Source organism: Typopeltis vanoorti, chromosome 17, assembly GCF_054136105.1.
Source record: "Typopeltis vanoorti isolate ZY-2024b chromosome 17, IOZ_Tvanoo_1.0, whole genome shotgun sequence".
Lineage (NCBI taxonomy): Eukaryota > Metazoa > Arthropoda > Arachnida > Uropygi > Thelyphonidae > Typopeltis > Typopeltis vanoorti.
In genome coordinates this window covers 66509218-66532019 of record NC_143565.1, presented here as the reverse complement: position 1 = coordinate 66532019, position 22802 = coordinate 66509218, and the positions used below count along the sequence as shown (strand labels likewise).

General features: G+C 37.0%; 1 protein-coding gene across 1 annotated transcript in view; it reads right to left on the bottom strand.

The window, feature by feature from the left end:
• The window catches only part of LOC150097452 (A disintegrin and metalloproteinase with thrombospondin motifs adt-2-like), a gene marked incomplete at its 3' end in the record, with an annotated part of 681635 nt that overhangs the window by 129371 nt on the left and 529462 nt on the right, over positions 1 to 22802 (bottom strand). Inside the window, exon 15 of the mRNA XM_090406923.1 lies at positions 1458 to 1512. Coding sequence (XP_090263049.1) covers positions 1458 to 1512 — 55 coding nt within the window. The remainder of the gene's footprint in view (positions 1 to 1457; positions 1513 to 22802) is intronic.

Here is a 22802-nt window from a genome sequence, read left to right as displayed (position 1 = left end):
ACTCATTCTGCAGATGTGTCCAAATAATTGCAGCTTCTGTTGTATAATCTTCTGCATTAGATTCTCCTTTGGTTATATCTTCCAATAGAACTCTTCATTTGTGATTTTCTGTAACCATGCTATTCTTAGAATCTTCCTGTAACAAGTTCTTTCAAATGCCAAAATTCTTTTTTTTTGATTTCTTATTTATTACCACATTTCAGATCCATACAGTAAACTGCTAAAGATGCATGTTTCTAGTATTCTTAGTTTCATCAGGCTGATCGCTTTACTTTTCCAGATGTTATCCGTGGCCTTCAGATTTCTTCTTCCCTTTGCAATCCTGATCTTTATTTTTTTTTTTAGAGTCAAAATCATATGTTATTTTACTTCTCAAATATGTATATTGTTCTGCATTTCCTATATCAATTCCATTCACTTGTATCTTTTATTTCATGTTCTTCTCACCAAATACCATTGTCTTTGTTTTTTCCAAGTTCAAAAAAGTCCAAATCTCTTCCTCTCCTCATTTAACAGTTTCAGTGATTTTTTTGTAGTTCTCTTTTGTCTTCTTCAGTAATAACAATGTCATCTGCAAATCTCAGATTGTTAATACTCATCCCATGTACTGATATTCCTTTTGCATCTTCCTTCATTTTATCCATTGCTCTTTATAAATGTGTGATGAAAATGTCTAGTACCTCTGCTTGTTCTAAACCATTTCCCCAAATCATCCCCTATTCTAACTGCCCAAACTGCATTCTTATAAACATCTTTTAATAACATGCAAATAATTAAAAACATGCAAAGTCTTCTTTAAAACAAAAAAAATTACTGCCAATAGTTCACAATGAGTATGCCATGTGCTCAGTAAACACCTTTAATCCATCAGTTTCTTTACAGATATGACAAAAAAAGGATAAGGGACCACAGTTTCATCAATCTACCATGCCAGAAAAACAGTCAACAATTTTAACCTTGATAACTTTCTGGATCTGTCTCTCACTGATGAGATTTCAATAATGCTCATCTGGAGCTATCCTAGAAAGTTCCTCCTGTTCTCTGGGAAGGTTAGACTTATGCATGTTGTGGGTAGTGAGTAGTGTGTAGTGCGAGTATGTTGTGCATATCAATATAGCCATGCATGTGCACAACTGGTTACACACCTAGTGATGACTGAGTGATTGAGCTCAAAAGCAGAACATTTGTGTCCTGTTAGCATTTCTGAGAAAAGTGGAAAACAGGTCTAAAATTTGTAGTCAACAGCCTCTTATACATATAGACTAATGACAAAGATGCTTCATGCACAAACTTTGTTTGGTTATGCTTAGATAAAAAATTAAAATGAGAATATGACTTGTTGTCAAGTGTACCGTGCAACTTAATGGTAAAAATTTCTACAAATATTTCAACTATCTTAGTAAATTAAGTTTACTTGCAAATTAAGTTAATTTTACAGAGAAACAAAACTTACTCACCTGGACATTTTAAGTCATTTACCGAGTCTGTGCTGTATCCATTACAGTCAAAAGCCTAAAAATGAAACATATCAACAAATAAATTGTTTTTTGGATGCCTGTGCAAAACAAAAAAAAAAAATTAATTTCTCTCAGTGCTTAAACAAAAAAGTTTTTCATAAGACATAATGACAAGATTCTTCAAAGGCAATGCAGTGTAAAATTACACTACTCTATCCAAACTTGATCAAACTTTCTCACCCAGTTCTCAGCAAAATAAAATAATCATCAGTTTCCTGATGTGTATCATCAAGGGGTATTCGTGTTACTATGACAGCATTATATGATTAAGTTTACATTATTATTAATCTCCTATCAACAATTTTCGCCCAATTTAGTTTCTTGCATGTCAGCACTCCAATACATACCTAACAACATTTGTTCTTCTAAGATTCTTCTGAGTGAATCAATCTGCCTGATCTTGGTCTTATTCTGGTTAGTAGAACACTCATTTTGCTAACCTTTCCTCTTCCATTCTGTTTTAAGTAGCTATATTCCCCTAGATTAGCTCTGACTTACATATTCTTGAATGCAAACTATGTTGAGTTCCTTTCTAATATCATTTTTAATATGATTCTGCCATCTGTTCACCCCAATTTTTATCAGAAGTCACATATCTGTGGTCTCTAGTCTTTGATCAAGCGCTTTATTTCTTCCCAACTCTCCGATCCATAAATTAAAACTGGTTTGAACGCTATCTTGTATACTTCTACTTTAGTGTCCTGGATAATTTCTCTCTTAATTCATATACATTTATTCAACTGGCTACCACCATACTGGCTTTGCTTATTCTGGTTTTTATTTCCAACTTTAACTTGCCATCTTCACTAAAAACTGTGTCTAAATAGTTGAAATATTTAACTTGTTCTATAGATTCTGCAATGTAAATGTGGCTGGAGTTTTCTATGTTCCTAACTTTATTATTATCATTATTATTATTATTATTCAGGCCTCCATGGAGTCAAAAGACTTATCGTAGGAGGTCCTTTCTAAGAAACACAAGTCTATCAAGACTCATCGAGGGAGGTCCCTCCTAGGAAACACAAAGTCTATCATACCACTCCTTAAATGCATTGACCGTTCTTGCTCTAACCACTCCATCAGGCAATGCATCTCATGGTCCCTCCATGAAAAGAAACCATTCCTCACCCTCTTTCTCACAGTTTCCTTTCGTAACTTACAGCGATGGCCCTTTGTCATGACTCCTTCCCACTGTTCAACCATGCAAAATAACTCCCCAGTGTCAATCCTGTAACCACCTCTCAACAGATTAAAAGTCTCAATCATATCACCCCTCCTTCTTCTATCCACCAAACTCAGCAGTCCACACTCCCTCAGCCAATCCTCATAACTAACATTGTACAGTCCTGACACCATCTTTGTTATCCACCTTTGTACCCTTTCCACAGTTAATTTATCCCCTTCAAATCCTGGGGACCAGATCTGAGAACAATAGTCTAAGTGTGGTCTGATCAGAGTCTTATACAACGGAATGATAACCATTTTATCTCTGCAGGTCAGTGTCCTTCTCATTATTGCAGCAATCCTCCGCGTTACCTTCACTACCTTTGCAATATGTTCCCTAAATTTCAGGTTTCTATCAATCATCAAACCCAGATCTCTTGTCTCTCCTACTTTCTCCAGTTTAACTCCTCCCATATAGTATACAGCATCCCATCGATGTGTCCCAAACCGCGAGACCTTACATTTTGCTGCATTAAACTGACACTCCCCATTCATTTGCCCATCTATCTAGGTTATTCAAATCCTCTTGCAGGGCTACCACATCTGCACTATTACTAATAACCCTTCCCAGCTTCGCATTATCTGCAAACAACCAAATATCCCCTTGCAATCCACTGACAATGTCATTGATATAAAGGTTAAACAATATAGGTCCTGGTACTGAGCCCTGTGGAACTCCACTTGTAACCTTCTGCCTCTTTGATATTGCTCCACCATACACAACTCGCTGATACCTATCAGACAGCCAATCCTGAATCCAGTTGACCAATCTGACATCCAGACCCATGTGCTACAACTTGAATATCAGCTTATCATGTGGCACCCTATTAAATGCCTTTGCTAAGTCTAGGAAAATGGCAGTATATGCCTTTCCCTCATCTAATGCTCTTGTAACTTTATCATAAAAGGCTAGCATATTGCTAAAACAAGAGTGCCCCTTCACAAATCCATGTTGACTCTCACTGATAACATACCCTCATCTGCCCAACTCCAAGATCTTACTAACTACTGATGATACACAAACTGGTCTATAATTAAACACTTCCAGTCTGCTATCGCCCTTATGCAATATCACTATCTTACCTTCTGTTTACATAATTTTGGCCTTTTTATTGCTGACTTTTATGCCTAATTTGTTACAGATTTTATGCAATTTAGTTACAGAATCCTGGAGAATACTGATGTGCTCCATCAGGAGTGCATCTGCATAAAGCAAACAGCTAAGTTTGATATCTCCAATTCTAATATCTGGTTCAATGCCACTTTTTTTACATAACACCTCCATAAAGATGATGAATAAGAGTGGAGAATGTGCATCTTGTCTTACTTCTGATTTTCCATCAACCAATCTTTCTGTATCCTTCACTTATGACTGCTGACCTCCAACTTATACATAGACTATGTATTACTTTGTGTACTGTTCAACTCACCCCATATAATTGTAGTGTTTTGAACAACTTTTCTCTAGACACCTTGCCATATGCCTTTTCCAGATCTACAAATCTTAAGTACAGATCCATGTCATATTTCCATGATTTCTTAACTGTGTTGTAAAGTGAAAATCCGATTTTGACAACCTCTATTTGGCCTAAACCCAGATTGTTCTTCTCTTAAGTGTCTCTTCCACAATTTTTCTCAGTCTTTCTTCAAGAATGCTTGCATGAATCTTACCTGGAACACATTGAGAAGTTCCTCTGTAATTCTCACATTTAGCCTTATCCACTTGTTATATAGATGGGAGCTATGAGAGCTACTGCAGTCATCTGGAATTTGACCTTCTGATCAGGCCCTATGAATTATGCAGTGTAGCCACTGCAGAACTTTTATACCTTCATATTTGATCATTTCTTGTCTGATATCTACTCCAGACCCTTTCCACATTTCAAGTTTTTGATGTTTTTCTACTTCAAGTATTAATAATGTATTAAAATTTCCTCCTGAAAATTTTCCAATATGCTGTTACAGTTTGTTTCATTTAGCAATCTGTCAGAGTAATTACTCAAGACCTGTATGATATTCTTATCTTCAGTTTTCATGTCATCTTTATTCATCTTTGATTCCTTCTACAGTAGCCTTTCCTCCATTTCTAAGCTTTTTCAATAGACTCCAGAATATTTTGTCACCTTTCTGATATTTACCTTCTATATTCTTACTGAATTCTTCCTACTACTTTTGTTTAGCTCAGGGTGGCCAACTTTTTACGTTCCATGAGCCAGTTTTTTTTACATGCAAGTTCAGATGCACCATGTAACTCTTGTACCTTTAAAAACTCCCTGTAAAAATATGTTATATATTAATATTAATTTAATATAAAAACAAGATAAAACCTTAACGAGACTCTTGAGTCTGTTTTGATACACCATGAGAGAGAGTTCTTCAGTATGTCTCATAACTGTTTGCTTTTGCAGAGCGATTTAGTCTCCTTTCTTTTCGATATTCTTATCACCGAGATATCTTGCAAATATTTGGAGACAAGGCTTAACAATTTCTTCTCCATCAGATAAAGCCTTCAATTTTTTGGCCAACACTAAAGCAATTTTGTAGGACACTTCTGTCATCGCCAAACTTTCATAACTTCTTTTAACAAATTTTTTTTTTTTATTTCTTCTTTTTTCTTAATAACATATTTTTTCTGTAAGTCAGACCTAAGCACTAGCTTTGTTTTCCTTCCATTTGAGTCTGATGTTGTGCTTTATAGTGTCTATTAAGGTCATATATTTTATTATGTGAGAAAGTGTTTTCACAAACAATGCACAACTTTTCATGACATATTCGCTATAAATAAGAATTTCCACTATTCATTGACTTCATGCTTTTGCTCATTTTCTTTTGCACTGTGATGAGTAACTGAATGTAAAAATAAGGCTTAATTTTTGAAAAAGTACAAAACTGCAAATGTTCACAAAGGACGAACAAACCACAACTCTGTAGTGCACAAGTATCAATTGTAAACTGAATGACAAAAACCTGTGACACACACACATACACTGCTGTTGCTAACGCTTGGCACCTCAGGATCAAACAAGTGAATGTGCAAAAGATGTGCATGAAACAATAAATGCTCTAAAAATAATGACTAAGTTTTACCTTTTTCCTACAAATCGGTTTTTGGTAATACTTTTTATATAAGTAGGCTTATATTTTTATTATTATCATTGGGGTCCAATGTGCCACTTTTGGCACATACACCATAGGCTGGCCATCCCTGGTTTAGCTACTTTTACACATAGCATAGCTCTCTTACATTTTTCTCTATATTCTTTTAGGATGTCTGCCAACTTATTTGCTAGGAATTTTCGGTATGCTTTCTTCTTTTCCAGGACTGCTTCTTCAGCATCTTTGGTCCACCATAGTGTTCTTATTTTTCTCTCCTTGTAACAACTTAATCACATACCTTCCTAGCCGAATCAATCAATGTGTTTTCTTCAGAGTTTGCCGATAAGACTCCAAGGTTTTGTTCTTGTTTTCAAACTGTTTCAGTTTTTCTTCAAGAATGTTTGTATAGTTGAGTCTACAGATTACCTGTAAAAAACTGCTCATCTTTAATTCTTTTTAATTCTTACATTCTGTTCTTTTTAATGTGATATTCATTTTTATTCTACTTAGAACTAAGTGATGGTCACTTCCAATTTCAAATCCTCTGTACACTCTTGTATACTGAATTAGCATGAAGATATCACTATCAACTATGCCATAGGCAATGAGGTTTTTCTTATTTCTTGAGTCTCCTCTCCATGTGAACTCGTGCAAATCTTTATGTTGGAACATGGTATTAGTAATGACTAGTCTATGTCCTGAGCAGAAGTCTAGCAGATACTATTATTATTAAGGTTGCCCTTTTCTCCATTTGACAAAACATTTCTAATTAGCAGCAAATGTAATTATAGTGAACTCACCTATCATAAAATCTACCAAAACATCCTGATTGTGGCATCCATACACAGAAAATTCACTATAACAAATCCTCCTCTATAACAAACTATTTCATGGATCTTAATCTGCACATTTTCATTCTGCTCACTTACCAAAAAATAGAGACGTGGAAAAATCTACACCTCACATCCTTGCTATATTCAACTTCCAAGATAGTCCCCTATATTCTCTCCTTCTATCATATACTGAAGTATCTGAACTATTTCTTTCCAAAAACCCCTTTGCCAAATTATATGTCTTCCATATCAGGTCTTCTATGCAATTTACTAGGGCATACACACAACATTACTCAGTACTCCCTGGGCCCTAATATCATCTTGGCTACTTTTATCCTTACCCTCTTCATGAAAGAGGGTATAGAGGAAAGTAACCCAGATTAATCACGGAGACCCAAATATAGTTACATCAAGACCTTGTAAAGAGCCATTGCTTCCTTATATATCAGTATCCTTCTCAATAGGGAAGAACAGTGTCTTTCTATCATTATGCTATCAACAGCATAACTATATATACTGTTATGAAATAAAATAAACAAATTGGGAGGGCTAAAAATTTTGTTTGGGCTAGCAAAAAACTTAAAGCCAGTTTTGCTTCTTGCCACTGCTGTTATTTTCTTGACCTTCAAGGAATAAAAAGACTCATCGTTGGAGCTCAATGCTAGTTAATACAAAATTGATCATACCACTCCTTAATGCTATTTTTTCCTAATGCCTCCTTATTGCCATATTTTTTCACCTTGCAATATTGCGTGAATCTCAAGGTGATGGTGGACTCTTTGTCCACCATCACTCTGAATGATTTACTCTTGCAGAAAAGGACAAAAGTAATTATTATTATTATCATTATTACATAACACTTCCAGGGAGAGCACCTACTCTACAACTCTGTCTCCACCAACTACAACGAATCACAACTACCATCATCATCTATATCAATGCCATCTACCACCCATCATCACTACTAGTATTTTCACAGACAATCACAAACATCCATGCCCACGGCAGGATTCGAACCTACAGTCTTTTGGCTGGAGAGCAGATATGCTGACCACATGGCCAACCAGGCTGGCTAATGGTATAAAGAAAACTTGAAAATTTGAACTGAGAATGAGAAATCCTTAAAAGTCTCTGAAGGTTTCTCATTCCACCAGAAGAAATAGCCTGAGCAAAAATTATTTATTACAGAAGAATTTGACTACTGCTGGAGTACAAATACAAACTGAACAATTAGAACAAAGTTTTCTTTAAGGTTTGGTTTTCTGTCATTCTTCCAAAAAAAAAAAAATTATCAAAGAAAATGACAGTATATGCTAAGAGTACCCAGAGTACTCTCCATACCCATCAAAAAAGGTCATAAGTCAGAAATCACTACATAAACCATAGGGATGCCTGAATGCAAAATATAGGTCTATTTTGTTACACTTTTTTAAACTAATTTTACACTTTGTTTATAGTGAAATAATATAATGCACAAATTATAACATAAAATTGCATAGAAGCACTGCGTACAGTGCTTCTATGCAATTATCAGTAAAATAATCAGCTGAAAACACATGGATTAAGAAGAATTCTTCAAAGTAATTCAAAACAAGGAAGTAATTCTACTTTATTAATTTGATGATTCATAGGAGTAGATAAGAGAGGCTATGCCATCAACAACAAATTCTTCAAATTCAGAAATTTCAACAAAGTGTTCTGAGGATGGTTCACCACATGCATTGGTTGAAGGTCTAGGTTCATCTTAATGAGTGTGACAGCAGGAATGGGCTTCTTTAGAAATTTTTACAATACAAGCCCACCAGAGGGTGAGGTTATATTTCTACATGTTATGAGGTAGAAGTGAAAAAAAAATTTTTTTTCTTATAATTCACTAGAGTTATATTTTAAATTTATTGGGAAATCTAAGCTAGATGGAACATATTTTATTATTATTATTATGATTCAGGTCTCCATGGAGTCAAAAGACTGATTGCGGGAGGCCCATCCTAGAAAACACAAAGTCCATCATGCCACTCCTTGAACTCATTGACTGTTTGTGCTCTCACTACTCTATCAGGCAATGCATTCCATGGTTCAACCACCCTCCATGCAAAGAAACCACTCCTCACCCTCTTACTCACAACATCCTTTCATAACTTCCTGGGATGGCCCCTTGTCTCTGCTCTTTCCCTCTGTTCCACTAAAAGAAAGAACTCCCCAGTGGTGTCAACCCTGTAACTATCTCTCAACAATTTAAAAGTCTCAATCATATGACCCATCCTTCTTTTATCCACCTAACTCTGTGGTCCACATTCCCTCAGCCTGTCTTCATAACTAACATTGTACAGCCCTAATAAAATCTTTGTTATCTGTCTCTGCATCCATTCCATAGTTAATTTATCCTCTTCATATCCTGGGGACCAAATTTGGACTTGGACCAATACTCCAAGTGTGGTCTGATCAGGGCTTTATACAATGGAATGACAACTCTTTTATCTCTGCAGGTCAGCGTCATTTTCAGTATTGCAGCAATCCTCTGGGTTACAATCTCCACCTTTGCAATATGTTCCCTGAATTTCAGGTTACTATCAATCATCATCCCCAGATCCTTTGCCTCCTCTACCTCCTCCAGTAAAGTTCCTCCAATAGAGTATGAAGTGTCCCAAACCTCAAGACCTCACATTTTACTGCATTAAACTGACATCCCCCATTCATTTGCCCATCTGTTCAGTTTATTCAAATCCTCTTGCAGGGCTACCACATCTGCACTATTACTAATAACTCTTCCCAGCTTCACATCATCTGCAAGCAATTGAACATTCCCTTGCAATCCACTGACAATGTCATTGATATAAAGGTTAAACAATACAGGTCCCAGTACTGAGCCTTGTGGGACCCCCCCCCTTGTAACCTCCTGCCTCCTTGATATTGTCTCCCCATACACAACTCTGATACCTATCAGATAGCTAATCCTGAATCCAGTTGAATAACTTGACTTGTAAACCTATGTGCAGCAATTTATATATCAGCTTATCATGTGGTACCCTGTCAAATGCCTTTGTGAAAATCAAAAAATGTTGACTGGGAGGATGAATGTCAAGCAAGAGTAGGTAGCGTGCAGAGAAAGAAAGAAGAAGTGAAGTGTATCAGGAAGAAGTCGAGAAGTGTGAAAGAAGAGATTAGGGGATTGGAAACAATGAATACAAAGCAAATCAGAGTAGGAGTGAGAGAGTTACGGAAATGATGGAAATGGAGAGATTAGGAGAACCAGTGAAAGAAAGAGAATGAGAGAAAGGTGAGAAAGTGCAGGAATGAAGGACGAGAGATGACAGGACAGCAGATAAGTGAAAGAACAAGGAGAGAAAGTGTCAGAGGAGAGAGAGAGAGAGAGAGAGAGAGCAAGGAAGAAACAGCGTGGTAAGAGATATGATGTATGGTGACTTGATGATCCATGGCGTGCAAGACAGAATGCCAGAGGAGTGTCTGTCTGGGGAATGATAGATAGCATCACCATGGCAATTAAGCGAGGTGAAAGAATGGCTGAGATGATTGTGATGGTGAGCATGAGTGACTTGAAAGACAATGAGAAAAAGATTGCGAGATATCTGAGGTTCATGTTTGAGGTTGTATATGGAAGGAGAGGGATGGAAGATAGTGAATGCCGAGGCACAATAATTCAGAGCTACAGAGAAGAGAAGAGTGTTAATAATGAATAGTACGATAGCCAGAATGTGTCAGAAGAGAGAGGCTCAGATTACGTGGATGCTTAGAGGGTATATTTGAGGACAGAAAGGAACTGTATGCGAGGTACTGCTTTATATTTGAATGAGGACGGACACAGGCATCTAAATAGAATGTTATTCTCTGAACAAGTAACTGTGTCAATGCAGAGAAACTAGAATTATCAGGGTGGATAGTAGCAGGAGGTGGCTTCTTGTAAGAATAGTTGCTTGGGAGAAGGGGGAATATGTTGTATAATGCCAAATCTAATGGAGTATGGAGATGATAATGATAAGTATAGAAACAGTGCCAGTGCCCTGATGATTCTTTATACTAATTTCAGGAGTATCTGAAATAAAGGAGAGGAACTGGTGGTGCTGATAGCATCAGCATATCCAAAGATTACTGAGATCTGTGAGACATGGTTGATGGAAGATAACATACTGACAGGAATAGAAATAGCAGGGTATAGCATTTTTCAGCAAGATAGGAAGACAAATGTGATGGTGGAGTACTGCTTATCATAAGTGGTGAGTTGTGTTCTCTCTGAGTGGAGGATTTGAATAGCAATGGCACTAATGGATTTGAGAGTATATGGTATGAGATAGAGGTGGCCCACACAGCATATATAGTGGGATGTTGCTATAAGCCAGGGAGCATAGAGGGTTAAGAGTAGGAGATGTTTAGGCAGTTGAGCTTGGGGAGTGCAAAAAGAATGAATTGGTATGGGAGATTTTAACTATAGCAGTATAAATTAGGAAGAGGAAACTGCATGTAGTAAGGGAATGGAATTTTTGGAATTCTTGAGGGTGAAATGTCTTAGGCAACATGTAGTAGAAGTAACGCAAGGTGCAAGGATTTTGGATTTAGTCATAGGATCAGAAGCTTTTTTTTAACTTAATGTTGAGCCCATACACAACAGGTTGGTTAATCAACCTATAGTACATTAGTACCATGTATGGATTATAACTGAGATGGCATCTCTGCTCCCAGTTAGAGAGAGTGACCATGTGGTTTCAACTTGGAAGATGAACAGTCATGCAGAAGTATCAAAGAAAATGGAATGTATGTGGAATTGTAAGTCAGGTGATTATAATAATCTTAGAAATCAGCTATGGGCAGTTATGTGGATGGAAGAATTGGAAACATTAAATATCACCAGTGCTTGAGAACTAGTGCAAGTAAAAAACAGATTATGAAAGAGATATAAGGAGAGGGGTGGAGAGCAGATGCATGAGGAATATAAAACTCAGGTTAAGAGGATGATTAGTATGGTAAGGAAGGCAAAACTGGAATATGAGAAGAGATTAGCCTGAGATCCAAAGAATATCCTAAGGAATTCTTTCGTTATGTGATCAGTAGGAGAAGGAATGATTGTGGAAGAATGACATCATTGGATAAAAACTGGAGCAGAGTGACTGATGCAAAGGACATACTGATTGTTCAAATGGACATTTTGAACAGAGCATGGATGTTTGCTAAACAACTGACACCTCCATTCACCTGGCTTGTCAGAGAGAGTCTGGCAACAGAAAAGGTGCCCAAGCAGTGGAAGGAGGGATTGGATATGATTGTGCTATTGCATAAAGGTGGTAGTGAATGAAAGTGTCAAACTATAGGCCAGTTTTATTTCATTAAGTAGTTGTTAAGATTTTGGAGAAATTAGTGAGGGTCATTTACAGCATTGGGCAGATGAGAGTAATTTTATCTGTGAGAATCAGAATTGATTAGTTAAGGGTGCGCTCTTGTTTTAGCAATATGATTACCATTTATAATAAAGTTACACGAGCAGCTGATGAGGGAAATGCCTATTCTGCCATTTTTTTGGATTTCACAAAGGCATTTGATAAGATGTCACATGATAAGCTGATATTTAAGTTGCAGCACATAGGTTTGGATATCAGGTTAGTGAATTGGAATAGGGATTGGCTGTCTGATAGGTATCAGAGAGTTGTGTATGGGGGAGGGGGAAGAAGCTGTATCAAGGAAGCAAAAGGTTACAAGTTTGCATCTCACTGGGTTCAGTACTGGAACCTGTATTATTTAACCTTTATATAAATTACACTGTCAATGGATTGCAGGGAGATATTAAAGTTTTTTGCAGATGATGTGAAGCTGGAAAGAGTTATTAGTAATGCTGCATATGTGTAGCCCTTCATTTATTCAATATTCGAATAAAATGAACAAATATGTAAATAAGTGGCAGTTTTAGTTTAATTCAGGTAAATGAAAAGTCTTGAAGGTTGGGATACATCAATCATAGGTTGCATGCTCTATTGGAGGAACTGTGCTGGAGGAAGTGAGAGAGGCAAGGGATCTGGGAGAGATGTTTGATAGAAACCTGAAATTCAGGAAACATATTGCAAACGTGGTGAAGGTAATGCAGCAGATTGTTGCAATACTGAGAAGGATATTGATCAGCGGAGATAAAAGAATTGTCATTCCATTGTATAAAGCTCTGATTAGACCACATCTGGATCAATCTGTTCATATTTAGTTCTCATGATTTGATGGGGATAAATTAACCTTGGAAAGAGTGTAGAGGTGGATAACAAAAATGATATCTGACTGTACAATGTTAGTTATGAGGATAGACTGTGGGCTGCAAAGTTAGGTACATAGAAGGAGAGGTAATATGACTGAGACATTTAAACTGTTGAGAAGTTGTTACTGTTTGGTGAAACATGGGGAATGAGCAAAATTCACCAAATTATGTTTGGTGAAATATGGGGAATGAGCAAGGACAAGGAGACATCCTTGGAAGTTGCAAAAGGAAGTCCTGAGCAAGAGGGTGAGGAGTGGTTTCTTTTGAAGGCAGGGTGGTTGAACCATGGAATTCATTGCTTGATAGAGTGGTGAAAGCATGAACAGTGAATGAGTTCAAGGAGTGGTATGATAGACTTTGTGATTTCTATGGTGGGCATTGTACGATGAGCCTTGTGATTCCATGGAGGTCCTGAATCATAATAATAATCTAATTTAGTCTGCATCACTTGCCTTTTCCTTTCTGTCTAAATTTCTCTGTAGTAAGTAACTGCTGCTTGCATTATTCTATCCACTTTTCTAAATCTCTCCATGTTAGAATCAATTTCCTTTAACAACCAAATTGTCTTATTAAAAGAGGCAAATGCTTCTGTCAATATTTTCACTGTTAAAACACAATTACGATGTAGATATGAAGATATGGTTAGAAGAATAGAAGGTCTTTGTTCAAGAGCTCTTATTTCACAGCTTCCACCAACTGCTCTACATCTTCATTTTATACCTCCAATTCAAAATCTCAGCAGCACTATTCTGTCACCAATCTCTTGTAAGGCTTTATCTCTGTCAAATCCTGTGAAGGTATGAACATATATTTTCAACAGCTTCTTCCAGACACCACTCATATATGCTGCTTTTACCTCACTCCATGCAGCATCTATATTCTTTGTGCAATGCAAGATATATTATTCATCTCAAAAGTCTCTGAGGGTTTCTCATTCTCAGCAGAATAATAGCTTGAGCACAAATTATTTTGTAAAACATGCCTTGAAGGCTGCAATAAAACATCCTGGACCCATGAGTTGCAGGAGTGAGGTGGTATTCAGTGAACATGTTATTCAGATGGTCGTTGTAAATATGTGCGGCTGTAAGTCAAGGACTAACTGTATATAGGGCTCCTCATTATAAGTAGATAATGAGGAGTAATGGTGATCAAAAAATGACTGCTGATATTGAATTCATTTATAATGTAGACCAAATTTCCATACGTGTTAAGGTAATTAAGGTTTAGTTGGGACTGTGACATAAGAAATGACATTCATAAGAATGTAAAATGCATATTTACAGCATGGGATACAGCATTTTTCAGCAGGATAGGAAGGGAAAGTGCGGTGGTGGAGTACTGCTTATGATAAGTGACGACCTATGTCCTCCAAGAGTAGAGACTTTGGAAGGCAGTGACATTAATGATTTGAAAGCATATGGTGTGAGGTGGGCAAGACAGGATATTTAGTGGGGTGTTGCTACAGACCCAGGAGCACAGAGGGTGGAGACCAGGAAATGTTTAGACAGTCGAGTTTGGCAAGTGCAAGAAGAATGATTGTTATGGGAGATTTTAACTACAGTAGTATAAACTGGGAAGAGGAAGATGCATGTGGCAATAAGGGAATGGAATTTCTAGAATTCTTGAGGGACAAATGTCTTAGGCAACATGTAACAGAGGGAACAAGAGGTTCAAGAGTTTTGGATTTGGTTATAGCATCAGAAGAGTTGATAATAACTAAGATGCATCTCTCCCACCAGTTGGAGAGAGTGACCATATGGTTTTGACTTGGAAAATGAATAGACATGAAGGAGTATCAAAGAGACGGGAACGTATGTGGAATTATAAAGCAGGTGATTATAATAGTCTTAGATGTCAACTTGGGGAAGTTTCATGGAGGGAGGAATTGGAAGGCCGGGATATCATTAGTGCGTGCAAAATTATGAAAGAATATTTGTTAGCAGCAATGGTAAGTTGTATACCACGAGTGAACGAGAGGACATAATTTGGAGTAAAGTGGATTACAAACAATATTAAACAGGAATTGCATGCAAAAAAGAGATATAAGGAGACAGGTGAAGAGAAGATGAATGAAGAGTATAAGACACAGGCCAGAAGAGTGACTAGTATGGTAAGGAAGACGAAACTAGAATATGAGAAGAGATTAGCCCTAAGATCCATAAAAAATTCTAGGTAATTTTTTAGATATGTGGCCAGTAGGCGGAGAAATGACTGTGGAAGAATGATATTGTGGGATAAAAATCAGAATAGAGTGACTGATGCAGAGGAAATAGTAGAATTGTTCGATGAACACTTTATTGGAGTATTTCATCCTGGAGGAGTCAGTTTTAATATTAGAGGGACAGGGCAGGTTCGAGGTTTAGAGGTATAGGAGGAGAGTGTGTTTCAAATACAGAGTACTCTGGATGTCAGTAAAGCTGTGGTACTGGATGGTATTTCACCATGAGTTTTGAGAGAATGTGCTAGGGAACTGAAAGTGCCTTTGACCTGGCTTTTCAATGAAAGTCTGGCTGCGGGAAAGGTGCCCATTGAATGGAAGGAAGGTAAGATAGTGCCACTGCATAAGGGCGGTAGCAGACTGGAAGTGTCTAATTATAGGCCAGTTTGTGTGTCATCAGTAGTTAGTATGATCTTGGAGAAAGTAGTGAAGGACCGTATACAGCATTGGACAGATGAGGGAAATGTTATCTGTGAGAGTCGACATGGATTTGTGAAGGGGCGCTCTTGTTTTAGCAATATGCTAGCCTTTTATGATAAAGTTACAAGAGCATTAGATGAGGGGCAAGGCATATACTGCCATTTTCTTAGACTTAACGAAGGCATTTGACAGGATGCCACATGATAAGCTGATATTTAAGTTGCAGCACATGGGTCTGGATGTCAGATTAGTCACCTGGATTCAGGATTGGCTGTCCGATAGGTATCAGAGAGTTATGTATCGTGGGGTAGTTTCAAGGAAGCAGAGGGTTTCAAGTGGGGTCCCACAGGGCTCAGTACCGGGACCTATATTGCTTAACCTTTATATCAATGACATTGTCAGTGGATTGCAAGGGGATATTCAGTTGTTTGCAGATGATGCGAAGCTGGGAAGGATTATTAGTAATAGTGCAGATGTGTTAGCCCTGCAAGAGGATTTGAATAAGCTAGATAGATGAGCAAATGAATGGGGATGTCAGTTTAATGCAGCAAAATGTAATGTCTTGAGGTTTGGGAAACATCGATGGGACACTGCATACTCTATGGGAGGAGTTATACTGGCGGAAGTAGGGGAGACAAGATATCCGGGGTTGATGATTGATAGAAACCTGAAATTTAGGGGACATATTGCAAAGGTGGTGAAGGTAACACAGAGGATTGCTGCAATAATGAGAAGGATAAATTAACTGTGGAAAGCATACAAAGGCAGATAACAAAGATGGTTTCAGGACTGTACAATGATAGTTATGAGTATCGGTGAGGGAATGTGGACCGCAGAGTTTGGTGGATAGAAGAAGGAGAGGTGATATGATTGAGACTTTTAAACTGTTGAGAGGTGGTTACAGAGGGTTGACAATGGGTGTTCTTTTGCTTGGTTGAACAGCGGGAAGGAGTGATGACAAGAGGCCATCCCTGGAAGTTACAAAAGGAAACTGTGAGCAAGAGGGTGAGGAGTGGTTTCTTTGCATGGAGGGCGGTTGAACCATGGAATGCATTGCCTGATGGAGTGGTGAGAGCGAGAGTGGTAAATGAGTTCAAGGAGTCTTATGATAGATTTTGTGTTTCTCAGGGGGGACCTCCCCTCGATGAGTCTTTTGTCTCCATAGAGGCCTGAATAATAATAATAATATTAAATATTCTATATAAACTCATTTATTATTATTATTATATCATTATAGCAACCTCATGGAGTCAGCAGACTCATCTGCAGAAGGCTTACTTAACTAACAACATGTCTTTCATACTGAACCTCAAATTCCTTTACGCTACTAGCATTCACAATACATTCTGACAATACCTTCCATTCACCCACAATGTAATAAATCTACTCCTCATATCCACCTCTCATCTTCTATTCTTTTTTATAATCCCTCTCTGTATAAATCTGGTAAAATCACCTCACTAACTTAAATGTCTTTATCATATCACTTGTTTATCTCCTATCCACTAAACCTGTCTTGTCTTATTGTAAGCTTTTCACAAACCATTGAGGTTCTTTAGCTGTGGGCTGTCTCGAGACGGTCGCGGTTGTTAGTGACCTTCTCGAGGATAAGGTGGTTGGTCATATGCTTCCTGGTGTATCCTATGTCTGTAGATGAGTATTCACAGGGCCAGTTTGCCTGTTTGGAGAGGGGGGGGGGATGAAAAACCCAAGTTTCCAGATGAAAAAAAACCTTACCTCTGTATGAGTCCAGCTAACTCACCTTTAGTTGAAAGAGACCAGATAAATGTTCCTCACGTCTTGGACGGGGAATCAAATCCAGATCTTTCCAACCAAAGGGATTCGTCTATACCAACTGAGCTATGGAGGCTCCCATTCACTAAACCCTGAGATTTACATTTTCACAACCTCTGCAAAGCAAACATTCCAAGGTCCTGATATACCTTTGGTCATCATCTTTGACTCTCTCTCTAATTTTCCATATCACAATGAAAACTAGGCAACCAAATCTGAGTGTGAAGCATAAAGTGGTATGCTTTATACACAGCTTTCTATCTGTGCACTCCAAAGTGTAACAACTTGAATTTATTGGTAGTAAAACTACAACCATTTTAATGTATTCGAGCAAAAAGATTTTAAAATTAAATTTAACGAGCAATTTTTTCATAATGCTACTTATAATTCTTCTCAACATTGCATCATCAGAAAACAATGAAATCCACATGCACATTAACGAATAAGATAAACAGTTGAGACTCAAGAACAAAATTCTGAAACACGCTGCTGGTTACCTTCCCCTTTCTAAGACGCTGAGCCATCATACAAAAATTGCTGGTATCATTCAATATACCTTACCATAAGAAATATGAAAGAAGACAATGTAAATATTTTTATGACACAAAAAATAATAATCATGCTTATGGAAAAATATATGTAATAGAACAATTTAAATTATTAGTATATGGTTAGTCGGAAATTGAAGGAGAGGCTAAAATACAAAGTTGAGATCAGAGAGTCCCGGTGGAAGACCATTAAGGCTCATTTCTCACATGACCAATTTTTCCTTGATTGGCTTCTTTTAAAGAAGGAATCAACTGTCAGTATCCTCCTTATCATAATATCAAGATCTAGATATCATTTGCAATATGCCACTCAAATTTCAGGCTGCTCTTGAGTATCAATTCTGGTAGAATCTGTGGCACTTCAGCTGTGGCATAGTTGTTTTCTTCTTCATTTAATTCATCATCCTGATATAATATTGAGTAAAATTCCTCAACTCTTTTTGCTATAGCATATCTATCTCTTGTGATGGTCCCGTATTGTAGTTTAACTGCAACAATCTGTTTATTGCTGTTCATCAATTGCAGTTTGGCTTTTTTGAGACTACAGTTGTTTTCAATTGTTTGTTGTATGACTTTACAATTGAATTTTCTTATTTCTTCTGTGATACATTTACTGATTGTTTTGCACAATTCAGTGTATTCAATTTTATTCTGTGGGTTAATTGATCATTTCATTTCACGTCATTTCTTCATAAACTGTTTTGTTCCTTCAGAGATTTTGTCTTGTTTATGTTCTGCGGTACCAGCTATTTCAATTGAGCATTGTAAAAGGTTTTGGGTAATAATGTCATTACTTTCTGATAGATGCATTGTCATCTATAAGATGTTTAAATCTATTGTTTAGTTCGTGTTGCAATATATCTTTTTTTAATGCTGAGTTTGTGTACATCTATGTTTTGCTTTGATCTCCAAAACATTTTTCTTCTTTCTTTTTGGCAGTTTATTTGGATTTTACTGCATGCCATACGATGGTCACTTCCAATGTTGAAGGTATCATAACATAGTCTTGAAAGATGTTTTTCTTATTACTGAAGATAAAGTCAATTTCACTAATTTTTCCATGTCCACTTTTATTTTTTTCTTGAAAAAGGAATTCATAATATGTATATATTCATGATACATTATAAATAAATTAATGTTTTATTAATTTTTCCCCTATTAAAAGCTGCCCGGCACGTCAGCAACTCGATTTGTAAACTTTTGGCACACGCACATAAAACGGTTCGCCACCACTGCTCTAGGAAATTAATGGCACCTTTGGTAGACCAGTTTAACACATGAGTCTCAGAACAGGGTGAGTCCCAAAGAAACAGCAAGTGGGAAAAATTATTCCACTTCAGAAAGAGGGTGAAGGGAGGGAGGGAGAGATAAGACTGGGGCTATAAATTATAGGCTAATCTGTGTGTGTGTCTGGGATTGTTGTTAAGGTGTTAGAGAAGTTTGTGAGGACTAGGATTCAAGAATGAGTTGATAATAACAGTATTCTTTATGATGGTCAGCATGGGTTTGTTAGGAGGGAAGTTATGTTTTACCAGTCTGCTTATACATTAGAACAAAATGGCAAATTCACTGGATAAAGGAGATGCATAATACAGTAGTATATTTGGATTTTTCAAAGGCCTCTGATATACTGCAACATGTCAAGATATACAAGGGTGGTCTGAAAAGTTCTCGGAAATAGGGTGGATGTTGGAATTGTTGGAACATCCACCCTATTCCAAATCTGGGGAATAGGGTGGATGTTCCGACAATTCATAGTGCAGATCCCTTAATTTTCCAATTGTCAAAGCAATGGGAAAATTGCACCTTTGGGTGCAATTTTCTCAGAAATTTCACACACTTTGACTCACCAGTCATTCAATACCATATCGTGCACTTGATCAATGATTTCTAGTGTTGTTACACTTTTTGGATGTCCTTCACGTGGATCATCTTCAAGGCTGGTACGGCCACATTTAAACTTGGCAGCTCAGTTCTTAATTGTCAAAAATGAAGGAGAAGAGTGCACATAAACTTTTATGAACTTTGAATGAATTTCTTTTGGCATTAAACCTTCTTTTACAAAGAATTTTATAACTGCATGATACTCAATTTTATCCATTTCAAGGAATACAGAGACCACTTTTGCTTCAGACAACTGTATCAAACAAACTACCTGATAGAATGACTTGCAATTTTACATGGATGCTTATGACAGATGTACCAACTCAGAAAAACAAAAAAATCTTGCCAATAGTGTTGGCATCTATGGTCGAGGCCAAGTACTTTTCAGACCACCCCCGTATACTTTCATTCAGAGTTTCCGGGAGAAAAAAAAAATCTCAGTGATATAAAAACGGAAGGTAAAGATATTCTGGATGTCTGAGGTAATTAGTATGAAAAACAGTTAATTGAAACAAGCAATGATGGAAAGTAGTAGAAAATATTGCAGTCAGGTATATATCGATACTTGAGATGGATAAAGCTATCAGACACCTGAAAAGTGGAAAAGCATCTGGAGTGGGATATTTGACTAGAAATGCTCAAAATATGGAGATATCAAAGTTCCACATTTTCTATAAACTTCTGAATGATTTTAGTAGAGTTCACTAGTTAATATTTATAAAAAGGGAAATAAAACTTGATGTGAAAATAAATAACAGAGGAATTTACCTACTTAGAATCCCAGGCAAAAGAGAAACTTCGAAACAAGAAGGATTTAGGCCGAAAAAAGGTTGCAAAGATAAGATTTAAACTTAAAGAGACATAGATGAGAAAAATCATGGAAACATAACATGGATCTGCATTTAAGTTTTATAGATTTGGGGAAAAAGCATATGACAAAGTGCAAAAGAAAACATTTTAGAATGCAACAGTTATATGGGGTAAATGAAATGTTATAGAGAGAGCAAAAAAAATCTATAGGTTGTAAGTCAACAGTTAGAATTAAAGGAAGATTGAAGTAAAATTGACTGTATGCGCACTTTCGTGACAATTATCCCATTACGAAGAAGATTAACATCAAATGTGATATCATAATTGGAGATAATCAACCAGCTCTTTACTTTATTATTATTATTACGTGACACCTCCAGGGAGTCCAAGGACTCATCACTATACTTTGCTAAATACATCTCACTGTCTCTACTACTACTTAATTCTTCAACTATGACTCTACTACCATCAATGCCATCTATTGCCCATCATCAACAACAGTATTTTTTTTGTCTGTAAATTGTGTGTATTCTGAAGGCCAATTTGTCTGCATGTGGAATGAAAAACCTGAGTTTCCGGAAGAAAAACCCCTGCTGCTACCACATGAGATCGGTTAACTCACCTTCAACTGTAAAAATCCATATAAGCATTCCCCTCGAATCGAACTCGGGTCTTTTCCAATCGAAGGGCGCAATGTTCTGCTATTCTTCCAATTGTGCTACAGTGGCTACATGCAGATGATATTATATAATGGAGTGCAAATCTTCAGGAATCTTTGACTAAATTGCATAACTGTAATTGACATTTAGCATGAATATTAAGTATTATTATCATGAGACCTCCATGGAGTCCAAAGGCTCATCCATACATGTTTCTAATGTTTCTAATCAGGGGAAAAGCGTGTTTGGAAATGTAGTATCTGTTCAATTGTGTCTAGTGAGGCTTGTTAGCTACTGTGTATGCTGACCTCAATATACAGAAATTTTTATGTGGATGTTGGTGCCAAAAGACATTAATGAATTAACATATATCAGCGATTAAATATCGTACCTCAATGATAAACAAACTTCAAGCATTGGTGAATAATAATAAACTCACTGATACTTTTCAAACCCACTTTTCCCCTGATAAGTAACATCTCTCATATCCTTTCCTACATCTCGGATAATTGCTTCATCAAGCTGCAATTGTCTTTCTTTTTCTTGGTCAAGATTGCAGTTGAAGTATCCAGCTATAACGATATGTCCTTGGTTAATATTGGAAAAATAGCCATGTATGAAGTCCAAGATTTTCAATGCCAGTGTATTCTGCTGTAATATGTGAATACTGAAAACATGCAGAGAGATAGAGTATTGTGGTTGGGTGTTTTAATGAGAGCATACAAGGTGTGTGCTGGTATGTTTGCAGTCAATTTTAGTTTGTAGGGAAATAAATGATGGATGCCTAAGCTAAACCTAGTTTGGATGACAAGTTGATATTTGTTTCTTGCAGAAGGATTAGGTCTGCATGACATTTCTGTACCTGATCAAGGACTATTCTATTGTAAGGCAGAGGCACATTGAGAGATAAACGATATTATCTCTTATGTTCTTAACAATATTATGCTTATGAAAAGGCCAATTATAACTGCATCTAATATTGGTCCTGGTATTGTGCTTGCAGCCAATTAATTAGGTAGTATATACATTAACACTTGTTAACCTCTGCCTAGTTCTTTTTGCATTTCAATTTGGAATGTAGATCCTGAAGTTGAGATATTAGTTCTAGGATTTTTGTGGTGTATTTGAGGGCTATAGTTAATTTGAAAAGAGAACCTCACACTTTCTGTATGAAAGATGACAGCTGCTTCATGGTTAAAGGGCACGGAGTGTGAGGAAGTTCATCCTCAGCTTTTTCGTCTTCTAGGATGGCTTGTTGAAGTAAAGTGTCCTCTTTGTCTGGGACCTCTGTTTCTTCAATGACATCAGGTGAAGTAAGGCCAGATTACTGAATATTTTCTTCTCTCAATTGAAGTTCCAAATTAGTGAGAATCTGGGCTCGTAACACTGGTGTCTACACAGTGTTACGAGCATGTATAATTTGTCCTTCTCGGTTATCTTTGTTGGGAGAGTAGGTTACTGTTTGCATACTGCTTCTCAAGTTGTATACTGCAAAACTTCATTATTTGAGCTATGAGTCTCATTTTTCAGTAGGCTTTCAAGAACGAAGTGA